Raw genomic sequence first — 18343 nt, 5'->3', positions numbered from 1 at the left:
TCTCAAAAACAAACAAACAAACAAAAAAAAACTCTGGTGTGCAAGCCACACCCAGACCAATTAAGCCAGATTCACTAGCAGTGGCACCCAGGTAGCAGGATTTTTTAAATTTTTTATTTTTAATTTTTTTTGAGACAGAGTCTCACTCTGTCACCCAGGCTGGAGTGCAGTGGTGCGATCTCAGCTCACTGCAACCTCCACCTTCTGGATTCAAGCGATTCTCCTGCCTCAGCCTCCCGAGTAGCTGGGATTACAGGCACCAGCCACCACGCTCGGCTGATTTTTGTGTTTTTAGCAGAAGACGGCGTTTCACCATGTTGGCCAGACTAATCGCAAACTCCTGACCTCAGGTGATCCACTTGCCTTGGCCTCCCAAAATGCTGGGATTGCAGGTGTGAGCCACTGTGCCTGGCCGGTATTTTTTAAAACATCTCAGGATTTTTTAAAACATCTCAGGTGATTCCAGTGTGTGGCCAGGCTTGAAAAGCCTGCTCCGGGCTGAGTCCCTCCTTTACACAGGGAGACTGAGGTCCAGAGGGAGGCCAGGAGCTGCCCGAGGTCACACAGCCAATGCGTGAAAGGCCTGGGACCGGGCCAGGCGCTGCTGGTTCCTGGACACAGGGCTGTCTCCTGTTTTGCATCAAGGAAGGGGAAGGAGGCGAGGTAGGGCTGGGCCTGGAGGAGATCAGAACATCACGGTCAGCCTGGGGTGCCCAGAGCCTCCCAGATTGTGGGATGGGAGGAGTTGTCTGCTGAGTCCCAGGATGTGGCCTTTTGTGTGTCCTGCTCTCTGTCGGGCCTCCCACAGCCCTGTTTACAGACAGGGAGCCAGAGCCCCCGGGTCCCAGAAGCACAGCGTCTGCCACGGAAGCCTCTGCACGGTGAGAGCCCCACTTTCCCCTTACACGTTCTCCTCCCAACCCGCTTTTAAACTCCTGAAATCGGTGTCTGACAAATGATCCCAAAGAAACTTCAGGCCCCCATGCCTGCTGTAAAAGGGCGTGGCTGTCGCGGACAGAGGGTGTGTAGAAGGGGCCGGCTCACCTGAGTGTGGCTAAGTTGCTGACATTACACTGGTGGCATTTCACCTTAATGACCTCCAGATGGCCGGGCGCAGTGGTTCATACCTGTAATCTCAGCACTTTGGGCGGCCTGGGGTCAGAAGTTCGAGACCAGCCTGGTCAACATGGTGAAACCCCATCTCTAAAAATACAAAATTTAGCCAACGTGGTGGTGGGTGCCTATAATCCCAGCTACTTGGGAGGCTGAGGCAGGAGAATCGCTTGAACCTGGGAAGGCGGAGGTTGCAGTGAGCTGAGATCACGCCACTGCACTCTAGCCTGGGCAACAAGAGTGAAACTCCATCTCAAAAAAAAAAAAAAAGTGTGTAAGTATATATGTATATCATATTTTTTCAGTTCAATATTTGTTTTGAAGCTTGTCAGCTTCAACATATTGGTCAGGCTGGTCTCAAACTTGTGGTCTCAGGTGATCCGCCCACCTCAGCCTCCCAAAGTGCTGGGAGCAGTTCTAGGATGTGGAAACAGTCAACTCTCCCGGCAGAGCTGGAGAGGCCCCTCTCACCGCAGCATGCTTCTCGGGGACTGTCCTGCTCCACTGGCTCCTGACTGTATGACCTCAGCTAAGCCCCTGGCTGGCTCCTGACTGTATGACCTTGGCTACGCCCCTGGATCTCTCTGGATCTCTGAGTTTTATTTCTTCCCAGGAAAAGGGGAGGATCCCTCGTGGAAGTGTTGTGAGGATTAAATGAGGTAATTCCAGCAGAGCAGGGAGCCCGGCACCTGGCATGCAGGAAGCGGGGCTGTGGCCTCCAGTCTGGATGGAAGGAGCTTTGCCTCACAGGAAGCCTGCAACCCGGAGGCTCCTGGTGGCTGGGGCCCTGCCTCCTTCCTTCTACAGACTTGGCCTCAGCACCTGCTACATGCCAGGCCCCGTACTGAACCCTGGGGATGCAGACATGTGGGACAGCCTTCCTGGACCATGTGACTCTGATCTAAAGGAAGCGCTCTAGGCAGGCAGAGAGTGTCTCAGTAGTGAGGCCAGCAGGGAGGGGAACCTGGTGGTCTAGGGACTGTCCCAGGAGGTCTGGGAGCCAGGAGCAGGGACATGGCTCACTGCAGCTCCAACTTCTCTGGCTCAAGCGATCCTCCCACCTCAGCCTCCTGAGCAGCTGGGACCACAGGTGTACACCACCACGCCTGGCTGATTTTTAAATGTTTTGTAGAGACAGAGTCTCATTATGTTGCAGGCTGGTCTCGAACTCTTGCCTGCCCTCTTCTCTCCATGCCTGAGATCTATGCAGAAAGGACTAAAGGGAGATGGGACTGGCATTACCACCTATTTTACAGTTGGACAAACTGAGTCCTGGAGGGGACAAGTGACTTGCCCAGAGGAATGCCTCAAGTTGGCCACGGAGTGTGCCAGGTTCCTGGTGCCCAGCCTCAGCCTGACCCTGGGGCCACAGGCGGAGTGGACTGCTCACCCCCTTATTGTTTGGAACCCCCTTGACCCCCGCAGCACAAACACAGAGGCCGGAGGCGAGCGTGCACATTCAGGTTTATTTCTTTCCATGCGAAGACACACAGCGGCGTCACTGGTGTAGGCAGTGTGAGGGGTGGGTCTTGCTACTCCCTGTGGGACACACGGAGAGGCTGGGTTAGTGCCTTAAGCTGGGCCACTGCGTTCATGCAGGTCAGCAGGGCCACTGACCCCTCCGGCCTCCAGGTGGTGTGGGGCAGGGGCTGCGGGACCCTCCGTCCAGGTACCCCTGGCGTCCAGAATGGCTTTCTCGTCCAGGGCCCGAGCTCTCCTCCTGCTCTGTGCTCTGCGGGCCTCCGCCTCCTCCACACACCTCGGGGGCCTCTGAGCTCTGTCCCTGGCGCCCGAGGAAACTCTCAAGTCATCCTCGCCTGCCTGGAAGAGCGCCCTGGCTGTGCCCATTCCTGGGGCATCTGCAGTGGCTTCCCCTAAGCAGGGCCTGTGGGCTGTCCTGGGTTCTGAGTGTGAACAAGCGTGTGTGTGTGTGTGTGTGTGTGTAGGGCATGGCGGAGCCTATTTGTGCGGGTGTGAAAAGGTCTGGGCATGTGTGCGCTCCGAGGGCACCTAGAGTCCCTTCAGGTATCGCGTTCCTCCCGTGACAATCCCTCAACCATCGGTTCGTTTCTCTCCTCTCCCTGGGTTGCTGAGGCTGAGGACCCTGGGGGCCTGCCGGGAAAACACCCACGTATCATCTCCTTCCAGAGCCTGTGCGGGGCCAGTTCCATCGACCTCACGTCTCCCCCGTGTCACGTGACTTCGCGAGTGACACAAATACTCAGTGCTCACACCCTTCCCCCACAAATAAGAGCATCGGTTTTGGCCTCAAAGATCCCATTAAGCAAACCCAACCAGTCCCTTCTGTATGACCGGGAGACGTTGGAGTTTATTCCGCAGGTGGGGGACGGACGTAGGAACACCAGCTCCAAAGGACCAACCTGGCACCCCTGAGCCCTGCACCCCTGCCCTCCAGCAGTCGCACGGGCTCTGGAAGGCTCAGAGCTCCAGCTGTGCATAGACCCAGGGCCCCTCCCTGCAGACAGAACCTCTGTACTGACCTGCTCTTCCCTTCCCTGGGCCTCTGAGGAGGGTGGGGAGATGAACAAGGGCCCTGGAGAGGAGGCAGGAGGGTCCTGATGGGGCACAAAGGATGCTGACTTCAACAGCCTTGGGCCAGCCTGACTGTGGCTGGGAACGCTTCCCATGAAGGCGTTGACTCTGGTTGTGAGGTGGGGCCTCCTAGGGCAGGACAGCCTGGAGCACCCCCTCCAAGGCCCGGGAGCTGCAGTCAGGAGGGTAGGCAGGGGCAGGAGAGGTGCTGTGGCTGGAGCCTGGGCCAGGGAGAAGTCTAGGGAAAATCATGGGCCTGGGACGGGGGAAGAGGCCGAGGACCCTGCTTGGCTCCTTTTGGGGATCCCATTAGGTCCTAAGACAGGCCGTGGCATCCAGGCCCCAGGCTCTGTGCATGCAAGTATATTCCCAAACCTGGTCCCCCTACTCTGCAGACAGGGCCCTTCAGCTGAGCCCTTCCCTCGGTCTCAGGACTGTCAAACAGACCCCCATAAAAACTCTGGCCCACGTCCTTGCAGGTGGCACAAACGCCCCTGACAGCCTGGGACCCCTTGGGAAGTCCCCCCAGGAACGGTCCCAAAACCTCCTCCAGGGAAGGCCCCGGCTGTTTGTGGATGGCCAGGGGCCCAGGGCCAAGCACAGAGCATAGGGCTGGTGCTGGAGGCCTGAAACCACCACCTGAGCCGCACCACACGGGGCCCCGAACTTGCATCCCAGGCCATTGCGGAGGCCATGGCAGGACGAGAGCTCAGACCTCGGCCCTCCCCACTGACTGACCTTGGCCAGGTCTGGTCGGTGCCCCGGGCTACAGCAGAAATAGGAGGAACAGGCAGACTGGCTTGTCCTGGGAGACATCCTGGGACCAGAGTCCTCTAGAGATGCTTCCGAAGCTGACAGGTTTGGGAAGAGGCATGCAGGTCACACCATCCCAGCACCTGTCTTCACAGACACGCCTGCCTCTCGGCACCATCACCTTGCAGCGGAGGATGTCAAGTGAGGCGGTTGCTTCCTTCCCGGGAGCTGCACCCCCACAGGTCTTGCGGCGGGTGGCGGGGGTGTCCCGGGCCTGTGCTGAGCACAGCTCCACCTCTGCGCTCGGGGCCCTGGCTGGGATCACAGCAGGCGTGTGACACGAAGCATGCAAACAGTCTGTTCTCTCCCCGCTTGAGAAAAATACAAAAGATGAGGCCCCACGTCTTTGCTCCTGGTCCACAGGCCGGCGTGTGTCTCGTTTGTGGGGCTGGGGTTTTTTCCTCACCCTGGCAGTTTCGCTGCTTGGTAGAACCCAGGAAATTGTGGGAACGAGAAACAAGCCAGAGTGCTGGGGTTGAAATCCCAGGACACACCCGGGAGAGTAAACCACGTCACCCATTGGGTTCGCTGAGCTTTCCTTCCTCTCTCCAGGCTTTCCCATCGGATGGGGCTGACAGTGGGTGACTGGGGAGTTTCCCTCTGAGTTTGTGCTTTTAGAACTTGGGGACAGGGGGATGCTTGACAGTCACCACCCTGGCCTCCCTCGGTGTGTGGGATGTGTGGGTCAGAGGTCTCCCAACGGCCAGGGCCGGCCTCTGCCAGCCCAGCTCCCTGGTTAAGTTTATTTCTTCTGAACTGTAAAGAAAAGAACAGATAAGGCAGAACAGGGCTCAGAACCCTGGCTCTTCAGGTCCCTGATCGGAGGATTTGGGTTTCTGGTTCCCAGTGGGAAATGGTAATGGGGATAAGGCTAAGGATTGGGGACCTCTTTGGTTTGCGGCTCTTGGAGGAACTGAACTCCTACCAATAAGAGGACTGCGGCCTCAGGACCGGCTCAGAGGTGGGCACTGGGTTAGAGGTAGGCATGCAACCCTAACTGAGCCAATCTGAATCAGTCCTGAGACTTCCGCTAGGTAACTGTTGACACTTCTTTCCCTCCTTAGTTACTGGACTGATTAAAATGTGTGCCACTCTGGTTGGGCGCGGTGGCTTACGCCTGTAATCCCAGCACTTTGGGAGACCGAGGCAGGCGGATCACTTGAGGTCAGGAGTTCGAGACCTGCCTGGCCAACATGGTGAAACCCCATCTCTCCTAAAAGTATAAAAATTGAATTCCACCATTACGCTGCTTGCTTCTGGGGTTCCCCGGCTGGCTGTGCGGGGATTTTAGTGTTTGCAAAGCACAGTCACATCCTTTATCTTGGGTGATGCTTACAAAAGCCTCTGTGCTGAAGGCTCTTTCCTGCCACTTGATACCAGCAAACACTGAGGCTTAGCTAGTCAGGAACCGGCGCGGTCCCAGGCCCATCAGAGCTGAGGCTGGAGCTCCTGGCCACTGACTCTGAGGCTGTGCACTTTCCACACCCTTGCCATCGATTCACTCTCCAGGCATCAGACAAGCCTGCCAGCCCATCCCCGCTCGGCCGGTCCCTGCTGGGAACTGGGTCGCTTTTCTGGAGTGGGAAGATAAGGCCGGGGCCCCCACCGGCCCTTCTTCTTCCCCCAACCCACCACCTCTGTCCCTGAGGCTGGGTACACCCTTGCGCAGTCCTCCCACTAGGCAAGCTGGCTCCCTCCTCTCCAAGGAGCTGGGTCTCACCTGTGAAGTTGACGGTCACGGCCACCGTGATGATGACAATGCCCATGATGATGAGGGTGATGCTGAGCAGCCGAGCCAGGCGGCCCAGCCTCCGGGCGCCGTCCACGTTGCCCTGTTGCATGCTACTTCGAGACTGCGGAGAGAGCGTGGAGAGGCCCCGGGAACCGGGAAGGCTGTCAGCTTCATGGGCCTCAGCAGGCAGCCCTGGGGTGGTCCTGAGCCTGGGCCTCTGGAAACATCCTGTCCCCATGACAGCCCACACTCTAGGGGAGAGGAAGAGGGTTCCCCCTGGAGAAGTGGCCGGGCCCTCTTGTGCTGACCCCTAACCACGCCTGTCCCTTACTGGCTGGGGACAGCTGGCACTTCTCAGGGTGGTGGTGGAGGGGGCGGCGGTGGCAGGTGGGAGGCTAGAGACCGAGGGCCTGAGAAAGTGGACCAGCTCCAGGCCAACTGGCAAGAACAGACAGGCCAGGCCCCCCGGACTCCAGCGCAAGGCTCACTTCTGCAGAGGCACTGGGATCAAAGACAGCCCCTGGGCTCTTCCTACAGCCTGACACACCAGCCTCCTGTACCCCGTGAGCACCCTCCACCCCCATCGCCATAAAAAGAGACATTGTCGGCCGGGCGCAGTGGCTCACGCCTGTAATCCCAGTACTTGGAGAGGCTGAGGCGGGTGGATCACAAAGTCAGGAGTTCGAGACCATCCTGGCCAACATGGTGAAACCCCGTATCTACTAAAAATACAAAAATTAGCCGGGCGTGGTGGCGGGCACCTGTAGTCCCAGCTACTCGGGAGGCCAAGGCAGGAGGATGGCATGAACCTGGGAGGCGGAGCTTGCAGTGAGCCAAGATCACGCCATTGTGCTCCAGCCTGGGCGACAGAGCGAGACTCCGTCTCAAAAAAAACCAAAAAAAACTGTCTTCACAGCCTCCATTTCCCACCCAAGAACCACATCCTTGTTTAATGGAGCCCACTTTCCTGATCACACAAAAGCATGAAACGCCTCGTGCTTGCCTGGGGAGACCAGGACTGGGTGGGGCCACATGTGGCTTCCTAGGGGCCCCATTGTATCACTCCTTCTCAGTGAGCTCTGTTCTTCCTGAACCTAGTGAAAACAGATGAGGGTGAGGACAGAGGTCCTAGGAGGGTCCTGGGGTGACTTGGTAGGAGGTGGGGCCAAGTGTCTCTAAGGGTCCTGTGTCCTTGCCTCCCTAGAACAGGCACACGCAGGAGTTCTCTGATGGTGTGGCTGGTTTCAGGGCCTCAGGGAAGTCTCTTTGTTATTTTATTTTCTGATTATTTGAGGCTCCTGAGTTCAACATGGAAATGCTGGTAAGTATGATGAAGATGATGACGAAGACGATGAGTTTACTTCGTGCCAGGCAGCTTGCTAAAGTCTGTACCTAGATTACTTCATTTAGCCTCAGTCACCCTGGGGGTTTGGCAATGCAGCCGCACCTCCCTGAGGAAGAAACTGAACCTCAGAGCCCTGCCCCTTCCTCTCTCTGTTCTCTCTCTGCAGGTGGCCTCCTGGGGTCCTGTTCTCTTCACTGCTCAGAATTCTAACCAACCTCCACCCAGCCCCGCACTTCATTCCAAGCTCCGTCCGGGACAGTGTGATATCATCACACTCAACCCGCAACATCACCAAACTCAACCTATGCCTTGTGTCTCTCCTCCTTGCCCAGGCCTGAGCTCCTCCCTCTCCATGATGACTCCTCTGCCCTCTGTGATAAAGCAGGAGCATCACTATCTTGAACAAACTCTAAGTCTCCCTTGATTAAAAAACCGCCTAAATCCAGCCCCAAAACATCAGCCTAATGGCTAATGTCAGCATAAGCAGAAACATGCCAAACCCGAGATGAACCCCTCTCCAATCAGAAACATGCCAACCCTGAGATACCTCCCCTCCGACCAGAGACGTTCCAGCCCACGGTCAACTTTTCCTCACGTAGAAACATTCCAAACCTGTGATAAGCCCCCAGCTTCCAAAACCCTTAAATATCCTTAGTCTGTAAGAGAGAACAGTCCTGACCAAAATTGGCCAGAAGCCCCTCTCAGGTTTACTCTCTGAAATTCTGAAATAAACCTGTCTATGACAGTTGAGCAGCTTTTTTTTTTTTTTTTTTTGATGGAGTCTTGCTCTGTCGCCCAGGCTGGAGTGCAGTGGCGCAATCTTGGCTCACTGCAAGCTCCACCTCCTGGGTTCACGCCATCCTCCTGCCTCAGCCTCCCGAGTAGCTGGGACTACAGGCACCTGCCAACACACCCAGCTAATTTTTTGTTATTTTTAGTAGAGACGGGGTTTCACTGTGTTAGCCAGGATGGTCTCGATCTTCTGACCTCGTGATCTGCCCACCTCGGCCTCTCCAAGTGCTGGGATTACAGGCGTGAGCCACTGTGCCCGGCCTGTTGAACAGATTTTATGCTTCTCACTTTTTTTTTTTTTTTTTTTTTTTTTTTTTTTGAGACAGGTCTTGCTCTATGCATGGGATGGAGTGCAGTGTGATCTTGGCTCACCACAAGCTCCACCTCCCAGTCCGCCATTCTCACACCTCAGCCTCCTGAGTAGCTGAGACTATAGGCACCTGCCACTGCGCCTGGCTAATTTTTGTATTTTTTAGTAGAAATGGTTTCCTATGTTAGCCAGGCTGATCTCGAACCTCGACCTCAGGTGATCCGTCTCGGCTCAAAGTCACTGGGATTAGGTCTCCTGCATGGCCTCAAGATCCTGCCTGATCTGTTCTTCCTGTGCAGTCCACTGTTTTGCTGAACTGCTCGGGGTCCCAGGCTCATGACCCCGATTCACACTGTCTATATTTATACCAGGCTCATGCCCTGATTAACACTGTACTTATACCAGGCTCATGCCCTGATTCACACTGTCTGGACTTATACCAGGCTCATGCCCCTGATTCACACTGTCTGTACTTACACCAGGCTCATGCCCCCATTTCACACTGTCTGTATTTATACCAGGCACTATGGGAGGCCTCGGGACGCAGCGGCATGGAGAAGCATCCGGTTCCTGTTGTCACAGAACTTCCAGCCCACTGGCCGCGTTTGTGATCACACAAAGCAAGGTAAAAATGCAACTGTGGGTGGCATGACAAAGGAGAGGCACGTGGTACCAGGAGAGCTCGTGAAAGGGGAGAATTGGGGAAGACTTCCTGGAGGAAGGACATTTCAGCTGAGATGTGGAGAAGGATGAGCAAGAATTCGATTGTTTCCAAAGGAAGGAGGAGTATCCCAGGCGGAGAGAGCAGCCACGTGCGAAGGTGCTGCATGGCAAATGTGTAGATGTTCAAAAAACAGTTGCTGACTGAGGAGGTAGGAGGAACTAGACGGAGGTCAGCGTGGCTGGGGCTGATGGAGGGAGGAGGGCGAGGCTGCAGAGGTGGGCAGGGCCAGGCCAGGCCGGGCTCGAGCAGCACCAGGAGAATGGTCCTTACACCATGAGCAGTAGGGACCGGTGTAGGACGTGAGTCTGGAATGATAGGCCTGGATACAGGTTTCCAAAACACCGTTCTGCCTGCAGCGTGGGGATCACAGGGAGATGAGTCGGGAGCTGTTGCGAAGATTCAGTGGGATGATGGTGGCTGAGGCAATCCCAGCTGCTCAGGGTCTTCCACAGAACAAAGTCCAAATGCAGGCCAGCTTTGCATTTCCTGTGTGTGTGTATTTGTTTGAGATGGAGTTTGGTTCTTGTTGCCCAGGCTGCAGTGCAAAGGCGAGATCTCGGCTCACCGCGACCTCCGCCTCCCGGGTTCAAGCATTTCTCCTGCCTCAGCCTCCCAAGTAGCTGAGATTATAGCATCCACCATGCCCGGCTAATTTTGCATTTTTAGTAGCAACAGGGTTTCACCATGTTGGTCAGGCTGGTCTTGAACTCCCGACCTCGGTGATCCCAGCCTTCTAAAGTGCTGGGATTACAGGCATGAGCCACTGCACCTGGCCTACATTTCCTGTTTCATCCTCCACTATTTTCTTCCACAACCACCGGGCCCAGCCGATCTGAGTTGCTCGAGGTTCGAGCACCGACCTCTACAGGGCTTTATTCTGGCTATTTCACCTGCTTCTCCAAAACGCCACATGTCCAGATCCCTCCATCCTTTAAGGGGTGGCTCCAAGGCCACCTCCTCTGTGAAGCCCACCAAGATTCCTCCAGCTCTGCCAGAGGAATAATAAACCCTGGCACTCTTGGAACGTATATCTCGTGCTGGGAACAATGCTAAATGCTGCCACCCATTAGAGCAATTCATTCTCTGTATTAGTCTGTTCTCATGTCACTAATAAAGACATACCCTAGACTGGGTAATTCATAAAGGAAAGAGGTTTTTTTTTTTTTTTTTAAGGAAAGAGGTTTAACTGACTCACAGTTCAGCATGGCCGGAGAGGCTCAGAAAACTTACAATCATGGCAGAAGGGGTGGTAAACACGTCCTTCTTCACATGGTGGCAGGAAGGAAAAGTGCTGAACAAAAGGGGAAAGTCCCTTATAAAACCATCACATTGGCTGGTGCGGTGGCTCACGCCTGTAATTCCAGCACTTTGGGAGGCCGAGGTGGGTGGATCACCTGAAATCGGGAGTTCAAGACCAGCCTGGCCCACATGGCAAAACCCTGTCTCCACTCAAAATACAAAAATGAGCCGGGTGTGGTAGCAGGTGCCTATAATCCCAGCTACTCAGGAGACTGAAGCAGGAGAATTACTTGAACCCGGGAGGCGGAGGTTGCAGTGAGCTGAGATTGCACCATTGCATGGCTGAGGTGGGTGAATCACCTGAGGTCAGGAGTTCGAGACCAGACTGTCCAAGATGGAAAAACCCTGTCTCTACTAAAAATACAAAAAATGAGCTGGGCGTGGTGGCGCCTGCCTGTAATCCCAGCAACTTGGGAGGCTGAGGCAGGAAAATCGCTTGAACCCGTGAGGCGGAGGTTGCAGTGAGCCAAGACCGTACCACTGCACTCCAGCCTGGGCAACAAGAGCAGAACTCTGTCTCAGAAAAAAAAAAAAATCCACCAGATCTCATGAGAACTCACTATTACGAGAGCAACACATGGGGGTAACTGCCCCAGGATTCAGTGACCTCCACTGGGTCCCTCCGAGGACACGAGGGGATTGTGGGAACTACAATTCAGGATGAGATTTGGGTGGGGACACAGCTAAGCCGTATCACCTTCCTAACACTCCAACGAGGCAGGGATTGTGATTAGTCCATTTCATAGACGAAGAGATGGGGGCAGAGCACAGACCGTGATGTGGATGTGGTACAAGAAGCAACTGGGGAGGGGGAAAACGCCAGATCAACAAGGGCCCTGGGCCAGGAGCAGTGGCGCATGCCTGTAATTTCAGCACTGTGGGAGGCCAAGGTGGGCAGATTGCTTGAGGTCAGGAGTTCAAGACCAGCCTGGGAAACATGGCAAAACCCCATCTGTACAAAAAATACAAAAATTAGCTGGGTGTGGTGGCGTGTGTCTGGAGCTCCAGCTACTCGGGAGGCTGAGGCAGGAGGATCGCTTGAGCCTGGGAGGCGAAGGCCGCAGTGAGCCGAGATCATGCCACGTGCTCCAGGCTTGGCAACAGAGCGAGACTCTGTCTCAAAACAAAAAAAAAAGTGGGGCGTGGTGGCTCACACCTGTAATCCCAGCACTCTGGGAGGCCGAGGCGGATGGATCACGAGGTCAGGGGATCGAGACCATCCTGGCTAACATGGTGAAACCCCGTCTCCACTAAAAATACAAAAAATTAGGCCGGGCGCGGTGGCTCAAGCCTGTAATCCCAGCACTTTGGGGAGGCGAGGCGGGTGGATCACTGAGGTCAGGAGTCGAGACCATCTGGCAACACAATGAAACCCGTCTCTACTAAAAATACAAGTGCTTGAGTGGTGCGGCCTGTAGTCCCAGCTACTTGGGAGAGCTGAGGCAGGAGAATGGCAGGGAACCGGGAATGGGCTTACAGTGAGCGAGATCAGCATACTACACTCCAACCTGAAGCGACAAGCGAGACTCGCCTCAAAAAAAAAAAAAAAAAAAAAAAAATTAGCCAGAAGCGTGGTGGGCGGTGCCCGTAGTCCCAGCTACTTGGGAGGCTGAGGCAGGAGAATGGCGTGACCCTGGAGGCCGGAGGTTGCAGTGGCAGGCGAGATCAGCGCCACTGCACTCCAGCCAGGCGACAGAGGCGAGACTCTGTCAAAAACAAAGAACAAACAAAACAAAAAGGGCCTGGCCGGTCCCATAGAGTCAGGATTTTTTGTCCCTGCAGGTACAGGGCAGCCGAAGGATATGGAGAATTAGGGGACAGGATCAGATTTTCATTTAGGAATGATCTCTCTGACTACTGTGTAAGAGTATGGGCTGGGGTGGGGGCAGACAGTTTCAAAGACTGGAGCGAGTAGAGAGTTGAAAAAGAGTTCAGGTTGAGGGTTCCTGAGGTAGAATCCATGGGTTTTGGTGAAAGGTGAGATGGAGGGTGGAGGAGAGCGGAGACTCCCGAAGGATTCCAGGGTTCCCGGCAGGTGCAGGATGAGTGGGAGGTGCCCTTCCTCCAGCTGGGAACCAGGAAAAGAAGGGCGATGCAGTGTTGGGCTTGGATTTGGGCAGAGGTGGGGAAGTGCAGCGGGGTGTAGCTGTACTTGGAAAAACCGGCCTCATTGTGCAGGAGTAATCACACAGGATACAGCTTCAAAGGCCATCCAAACAAATCGTCGGCTCGACTCGAACTATCGCCAAAACAAATCGGCATCGTCGAACTATCATGGCTCATCGGCGTCATCGAACTATCGCCAAAACAAATCGCTCGAACTATCATGAAAACCGTCAGCTCCTTTCGAACCATCATAAAACAAATCGGCATCGGCTCGACTATCGCCGAAACAAATCGATCGTCGACTCGAACTCATGGCTCGTCGGCGACTCGTCTAAAGACTTCTCATGGCTAAATCGGCATCGGCTCGGGCTCATGAAACAAATCAGCTCGTCGAACTATCATGAAACCGTCGGCGCATCCGCGCGCTCGAACCAGCATCATGCAAAAGGCTCGTCAGGGAACAAAGACGCTGTGAAGCGGGAGCAGATGGAAAAAGACAGGACTGTCGTGAGACAGGTGGAAAAGACAGGACTAGTAGGGAACACTGACTCCTCATCAAAGGGTGCTGGGGAAAAGAAGGCTGGAAGGGCCTGAGGAGGAGGCGGAGAGGGCAGGAGGGCAGCAATTGGGAGGGTGCAAGATGGGAAAGAAGCAGGGAGTGTCTGACGGTGCAATCCCGCGCCAGGTCAAGCAAGATAAGGACGAAATATCAAACTATTAGCAATGCTGGGTCGTGCTTACCCTTGGCAGGAGGGTTTCAAAGGAGCCCGTGAGGGGAGGAGGGGCCGGTGGGGGAGGAGGGGCCCGTGGGGGATGAGGGGCCCGTGGGGGATGAGCCGCCCGTGGGGGATGAGCCAGTTGTGGGGATGAGGAGCCCGTGGGGGGATAAGGAGCCCTGGGGGGATGAAGAAGCTCAGACAGCATGTGGAGGCAGCTCTTAGGAGCTCACCTGTGGATGCGAAGAGGGTGATGGTAGAGCAAATACAACTGGGTGGACAAAAGGGGTTTCTTTCAGATGGGAAAGGAGGAGAGCTGCAGAGAGGGAAGGGGGATGAGACCGAGTGATGGGTGCCATGATGCCCCGGGGCAGCAGAGAGAGGCTGAGGTCTGGACTAGAGCTCAGGGACGGCCTGTGGACACGGTGCGGAGGGCAATCTTGTTCTTGGAAATTGGATGAGGGGGCTGGGTGTGGTGGCTCACACTGGTAATCCCAGCACTGTGGGAGGCTGAAATGGGCAGATCACCTGAAGGCAAGAGTTCAAGACCAGCCTGGCCAACATGGTGAAACGTCGTTTCTACTGAAAATACAAATATCAGCCAGGCTTGATGGCATGTGCCTGTAGGCCTGGCTACTTGGAAGGTTGAAGCAGGAGAATCACTTGAGCCTGGGAGGTGGAGGTTGCAGTGAGCTGAGATCGCACTATTGCACTCCAGCCTAGGTGACAGAGTGAGGCTCTGTCTTAAAAACAACACAACAAAAAAAGAATTTGGAACGGTACCTAACATTTAGTAGGTACTCAGTGAATATTAGTGATATTAGCCCTCAGCACTGGGCTCCCTCAACTCCCTCCTCCCTGGCTGCTGATTTTTCCCTTTAGAAATTCATTTCCACAACTACACTCCACCCCTTTGCCATCCCCTGACCCGACTCCTGCTTTGAAACTCAACTCCTAACTTCCCTCTCACCCTCTCATGCCCTTTGTCTTCTCTGAGCTTGTGGTCGCTTTTCTCTTCCAAGTTTATCACCGTCTCCCTGGCCCTGCTCCCTCCCACCCCAGCCCAACCCTTCGGTGTGTCACCTCAGCCACCTCGCCAGCGTCTTCCTCGCCGCCTGGCCCTGCTCTCACGGCAGCTCTGCCATCCTCAGCCTTGGGGTGACCCGATACGCATGTCTAGGAACCTGCACCTACAGCTGGAGCAAATCACACGTGGATGGCCGACAACAACACCCCACAGGCCGATAATACCCCACAGATCGATAACAACAGTCCACAGGCAGAAAACAACACCTCGCAGGCCAATAACAACACTCCACAGGCTGATAACAACAACGCATGGGCTGATAACACCCTGCAGGCTGATAACAACACCCCACAGGCCAACAACACCCCATAGGCCAAAAACAACACCCCCCAGTCTGATAACAACATCCCACAGGCCAACAACAACAACCCACAGGCTGATAATACCCCACAGATCAATAACAACAGTCCACAGGCAGAAAACAACACCTCACAGGCCAATAACAACACTCCACAGGCTGATAACAACAACGCATGGGCTGATAACACCTGCAGGCTGAAGTAGCAACACCCACAGGCCAACAACACCCAGGCCCAAAAACAACACCCCAGTCTGATAGCATCCCACGGGCCAACAACAACAACCCACAGGCTGATATTACCCACAGATCAATAACAACAGTCCACAGGCGAAAACGGCACCTCATGAGGCCAGTAACAACACTCCTGGGCTGATATAGCAATAGCGCTTGGGCTGATAGCACCTGCAGGGCTGATAACAACACCCACAGGCCAGCAACACCCCATGGGCCAAAAACAGCACCCCGGATCTGATAACAGCATCCCACCGGGGCCAGCAACAGCAACCCACGGGCTGGTAGTACCCACAGATCAGTAACAGTCCACAGGCGAAACAACACCTCACGGTCCAATAACAACCTCCACGGGCTGTCTTACCCACAGGCCAATAACAGCACCCCACGGGCACAGTAGCACCCGCGGGCGGGAGTAACAACACCCCACAGGCTGACTAATAGCGGGCCGATAACAACACCCCACAGACTGATGGCTTACACCACGGGCTGAAACAGCACCCCACGGGCTGATAGCACTTACGGGCTGATAACAGCACCCACGGGTACAGTAACAACGCCCACGGGCTGATGGCACACCACGGGCGATAACAACTTACCCACCGGGCTGATAACACCCACAGGCCGATGCTTAAGCACCCACAGGCTGATAACACCCGCGGGCCGATGGCAACACCCACAGACTGATAACGCACCACAGGCGCAGAAAACAACGCCCTGGGCTGATAACACCCCACGGGCTGAGTAGCAGCACCCACGGGCTGATAGCACCCACGGGTAGAGTAGCAACGCCCACCGGGCTGATAACTTTGTAATTTTGATAACGCCCCACGGGCATTAACAATGCCCACGGGCTGATAACACCCACAAGGCTGACCAGCACCCACGGGCTGATAACAGCACTTACGGGCTGATAGCTTACACCACAGGCCCCGATAACTTGCACCACAGGCTGATAACATCTCACATCCATGGTCTCAGCCTCAGCGGAGACCTCGAGACTGGATTCGACCTGTCTGTGCCTGGTCACCCTCCTCTCCTGCCTTACACCCGGGCCCCTGGTTCTCAGCAAATGACCTTGGGCCCATCCCTGGGAGGCCTGGAGGGCACACAGCGTGAGCCAGCCCCTTCCCTCTGAGCAGTTCCATCTGCCTCTGCCCTCACAGCCTCTCCTTCAAGCTCCCAGGGACAGGGCATCTTTCTTCCTGGGCTCTGGATCCCATCTCTCCACTGCTTCCCGGACCTCAGCTCATCAATCATCCCTCTCCATTTTGCCGAGGCCCTTCCATCTCCCAGTCATCAGGGATCTACGTGTGGCCAAGGCAGTGGATGCCTCCATGCTCACTGAACCTGAGCTGCCTCAGAGCTGGCTGCTCCCTCCTTCAGACTCTCTCCTCCCTGGGCGCCTCTCCCCCTTTCCTAGATTTCCTTCCACCTCCTGGAATCTCCTTTTCAAAACGTTTTTCTGTCCACTCCCCTCAGCCCTCCTCTAGATGTTAGACTCCCACATCTCTAATGTGGCTCCAGTTTCTCCCTCCCCTCCACTCCCTTCTCCTCCCCTCCCCTCCCCATCGCTTCCCTTCCCTTCCCTTCCCTTTTTGAGACAGTCTTGCTCTGTAGCCCAGGCTGGAGTGCAGTGGCGCAATCTTGGCTCGCTGTAACCTCTGCCTCCGCCTCCTGGGTCCCAGTTCAAGCGATTCTCCTGCCTCAGCCTCCGGAGTAGCTGGGATTACAGGTGTACGCCACCATGCCTGGCTAATTTTTGTATTTTTAGTAGAGATGGGGTTTCACCATGTTGGCCAGGCTAGTCTTGAACTCCTGACATCGTGATATGCCCACCTTGGCCTCCCAAAGTCCTGGGATTGCAGGCGTGAGCCACCGCGCCCGGCCCTCTTTAATTTTTTGAGACGGACTCTTGCTCTATTGCCCAGGCTGGAGTGCGGTGACATGATCTTGGCTCACTACAACCTCTGCTGCCTGGGTTTAAGTGATTCTTCTGCCTCAGCCTCCCGAGTAGCTGGGATTATAGGCGTGTGCCACCACGCCTGGCTAATTTTTTGTATTTTTAAAAGAAACAGGGTTTCACTATGTTGGCCAGGCTGGTCTTGAACTCCTGACCTCAACTGATCCACCCGCCTTGGTCTCCCAAAGCGTTGGGATTACAGGCATGAGCTATCGCACCTGGCCAGAACTTAAATTCCTAGAGCAAATCCCTGCCGCCTCCCTCTCCCGCAACACCCTTGCAGCCTTCTGCCATGTCAGCCAGACTGTCTACTTATCCGATCCATCTGCTTCCCAAATGTCAACACAGTGCCTGGTTCATAAAAGAGGCACATTCATTCACGGGGCCCTGACCGTCCTCTGCTACTTAGTTCCCTCAACACAAGCAACTTGCCATTCAGGTCGACTGAATGAATAAATTGTCAGTGCAACCAACTCTTACAGGGTTTCAGAGACCCTCTGTCCCTGGCCCTGGGCCCGGCCTCTTCGCCTCTCGTCTGCATTCCTACGAGGGTCCCCTCTGCTAAATATCCAGCCTCATCCCCTCCTCTCACCCTGCCCCAGACTGATCCACCAAAATGGAGATCCAACCACACTCCTCTCGGCTGCAAAGCCTACGACGTGCTGCCAAGGCAGAGATGATGCTTGAAGACGTTATGCAAAGCGAACGAGGCCAGGAACACAAGGCCTCGTACTGTATGATTCCATTTATCATTTAATGTCCAGAATAGGCAGATCTAGAGAAACAGAGAGGAGATGAGTGGTTGTTTGGGGCTGGGAGGGTCAGGGATGGAGGGTGATGGCTAAAGGAGACAGGGTTTCTTTCTTTTCTTTTATTTTATTATTATTTTTTTTTGAGACGGAGTCTCACTGTGTCGCCCAGGCTGGAGTGCAGTGGCGCAATCTCAGCTCACTGCAAGCTCCGCCTCCCGGGTTCACGCCATTCTCCCGCCTCAGCCTCCGAGTAGCTGGGACTACAGGCGCCCGCCACCTCGCCCGGCTAGTTTTTTGTATTTTTAGTAGAGACGGGGTTTCACCGTGTTAGCCAGGATGGTCTCGATCTCCTGACCTCGTGATCCACCTGCCTCGGCCTCCCAAAGTGCTGGGATTACAGGGGTGAACCACTGTGCCCGGCCCCCTTATTTCTTTCAGTCCTGGAATTTAGGAAAGCAGGACTTGCTGGTCCTTGTATCATGTTTCCAGATGATAACTACCTGAGG

General features: G+C 55.1%; 1 protein-coding gene across 1 annotated transcript in view; it reads right to left on the bottom strand.

Moving 5' to 3' along the window:
* Nucleotides 1-2559: 2559 nt before the first annotated feature.
* The window catches only part of TRARG1 (trafficking regulator of GLUT4 (SLC2A4) 1), a 25473-nt gene continuing 9689 nt past the window's right edge, over nt 2560-18343 (bottom strand). Inside the window, exons 2-3 of the mRNA XM_009189298.4 lie at nt 6200-6332; nt 2560-5235 (exon numbers count right to left, since the gene is read on the bottom strand). Coding sequence (XP_009187562.2) covers nt 5222-5235; nt 6200-6332 — 147 coding nt within the window. The 3' untranslated portion in view covers nt 2560-5221. The remainder of the gene's footprint in view (nt 5236-6199; nt 6333-18343) is intronic.

The sequence above is a fragment of the Papio anubis genome, chromosome 17 (assembly GCF_008728515.1).
Source record: "Papio anubis isolate 15944 chromosome 17, Panubis1.0, whole genome shotgun sequence".
NCBI classification, from domain to species: Eukaryota; Metazoa; Chordata; class Mammalia; order Primates; family Cercopithecidae; genus Papio; species Papio anubis.
Note: the sequence above shows the minus strand (reverse complement) of the source record. Positions and strands in the feature narration are given on the sequence as shown.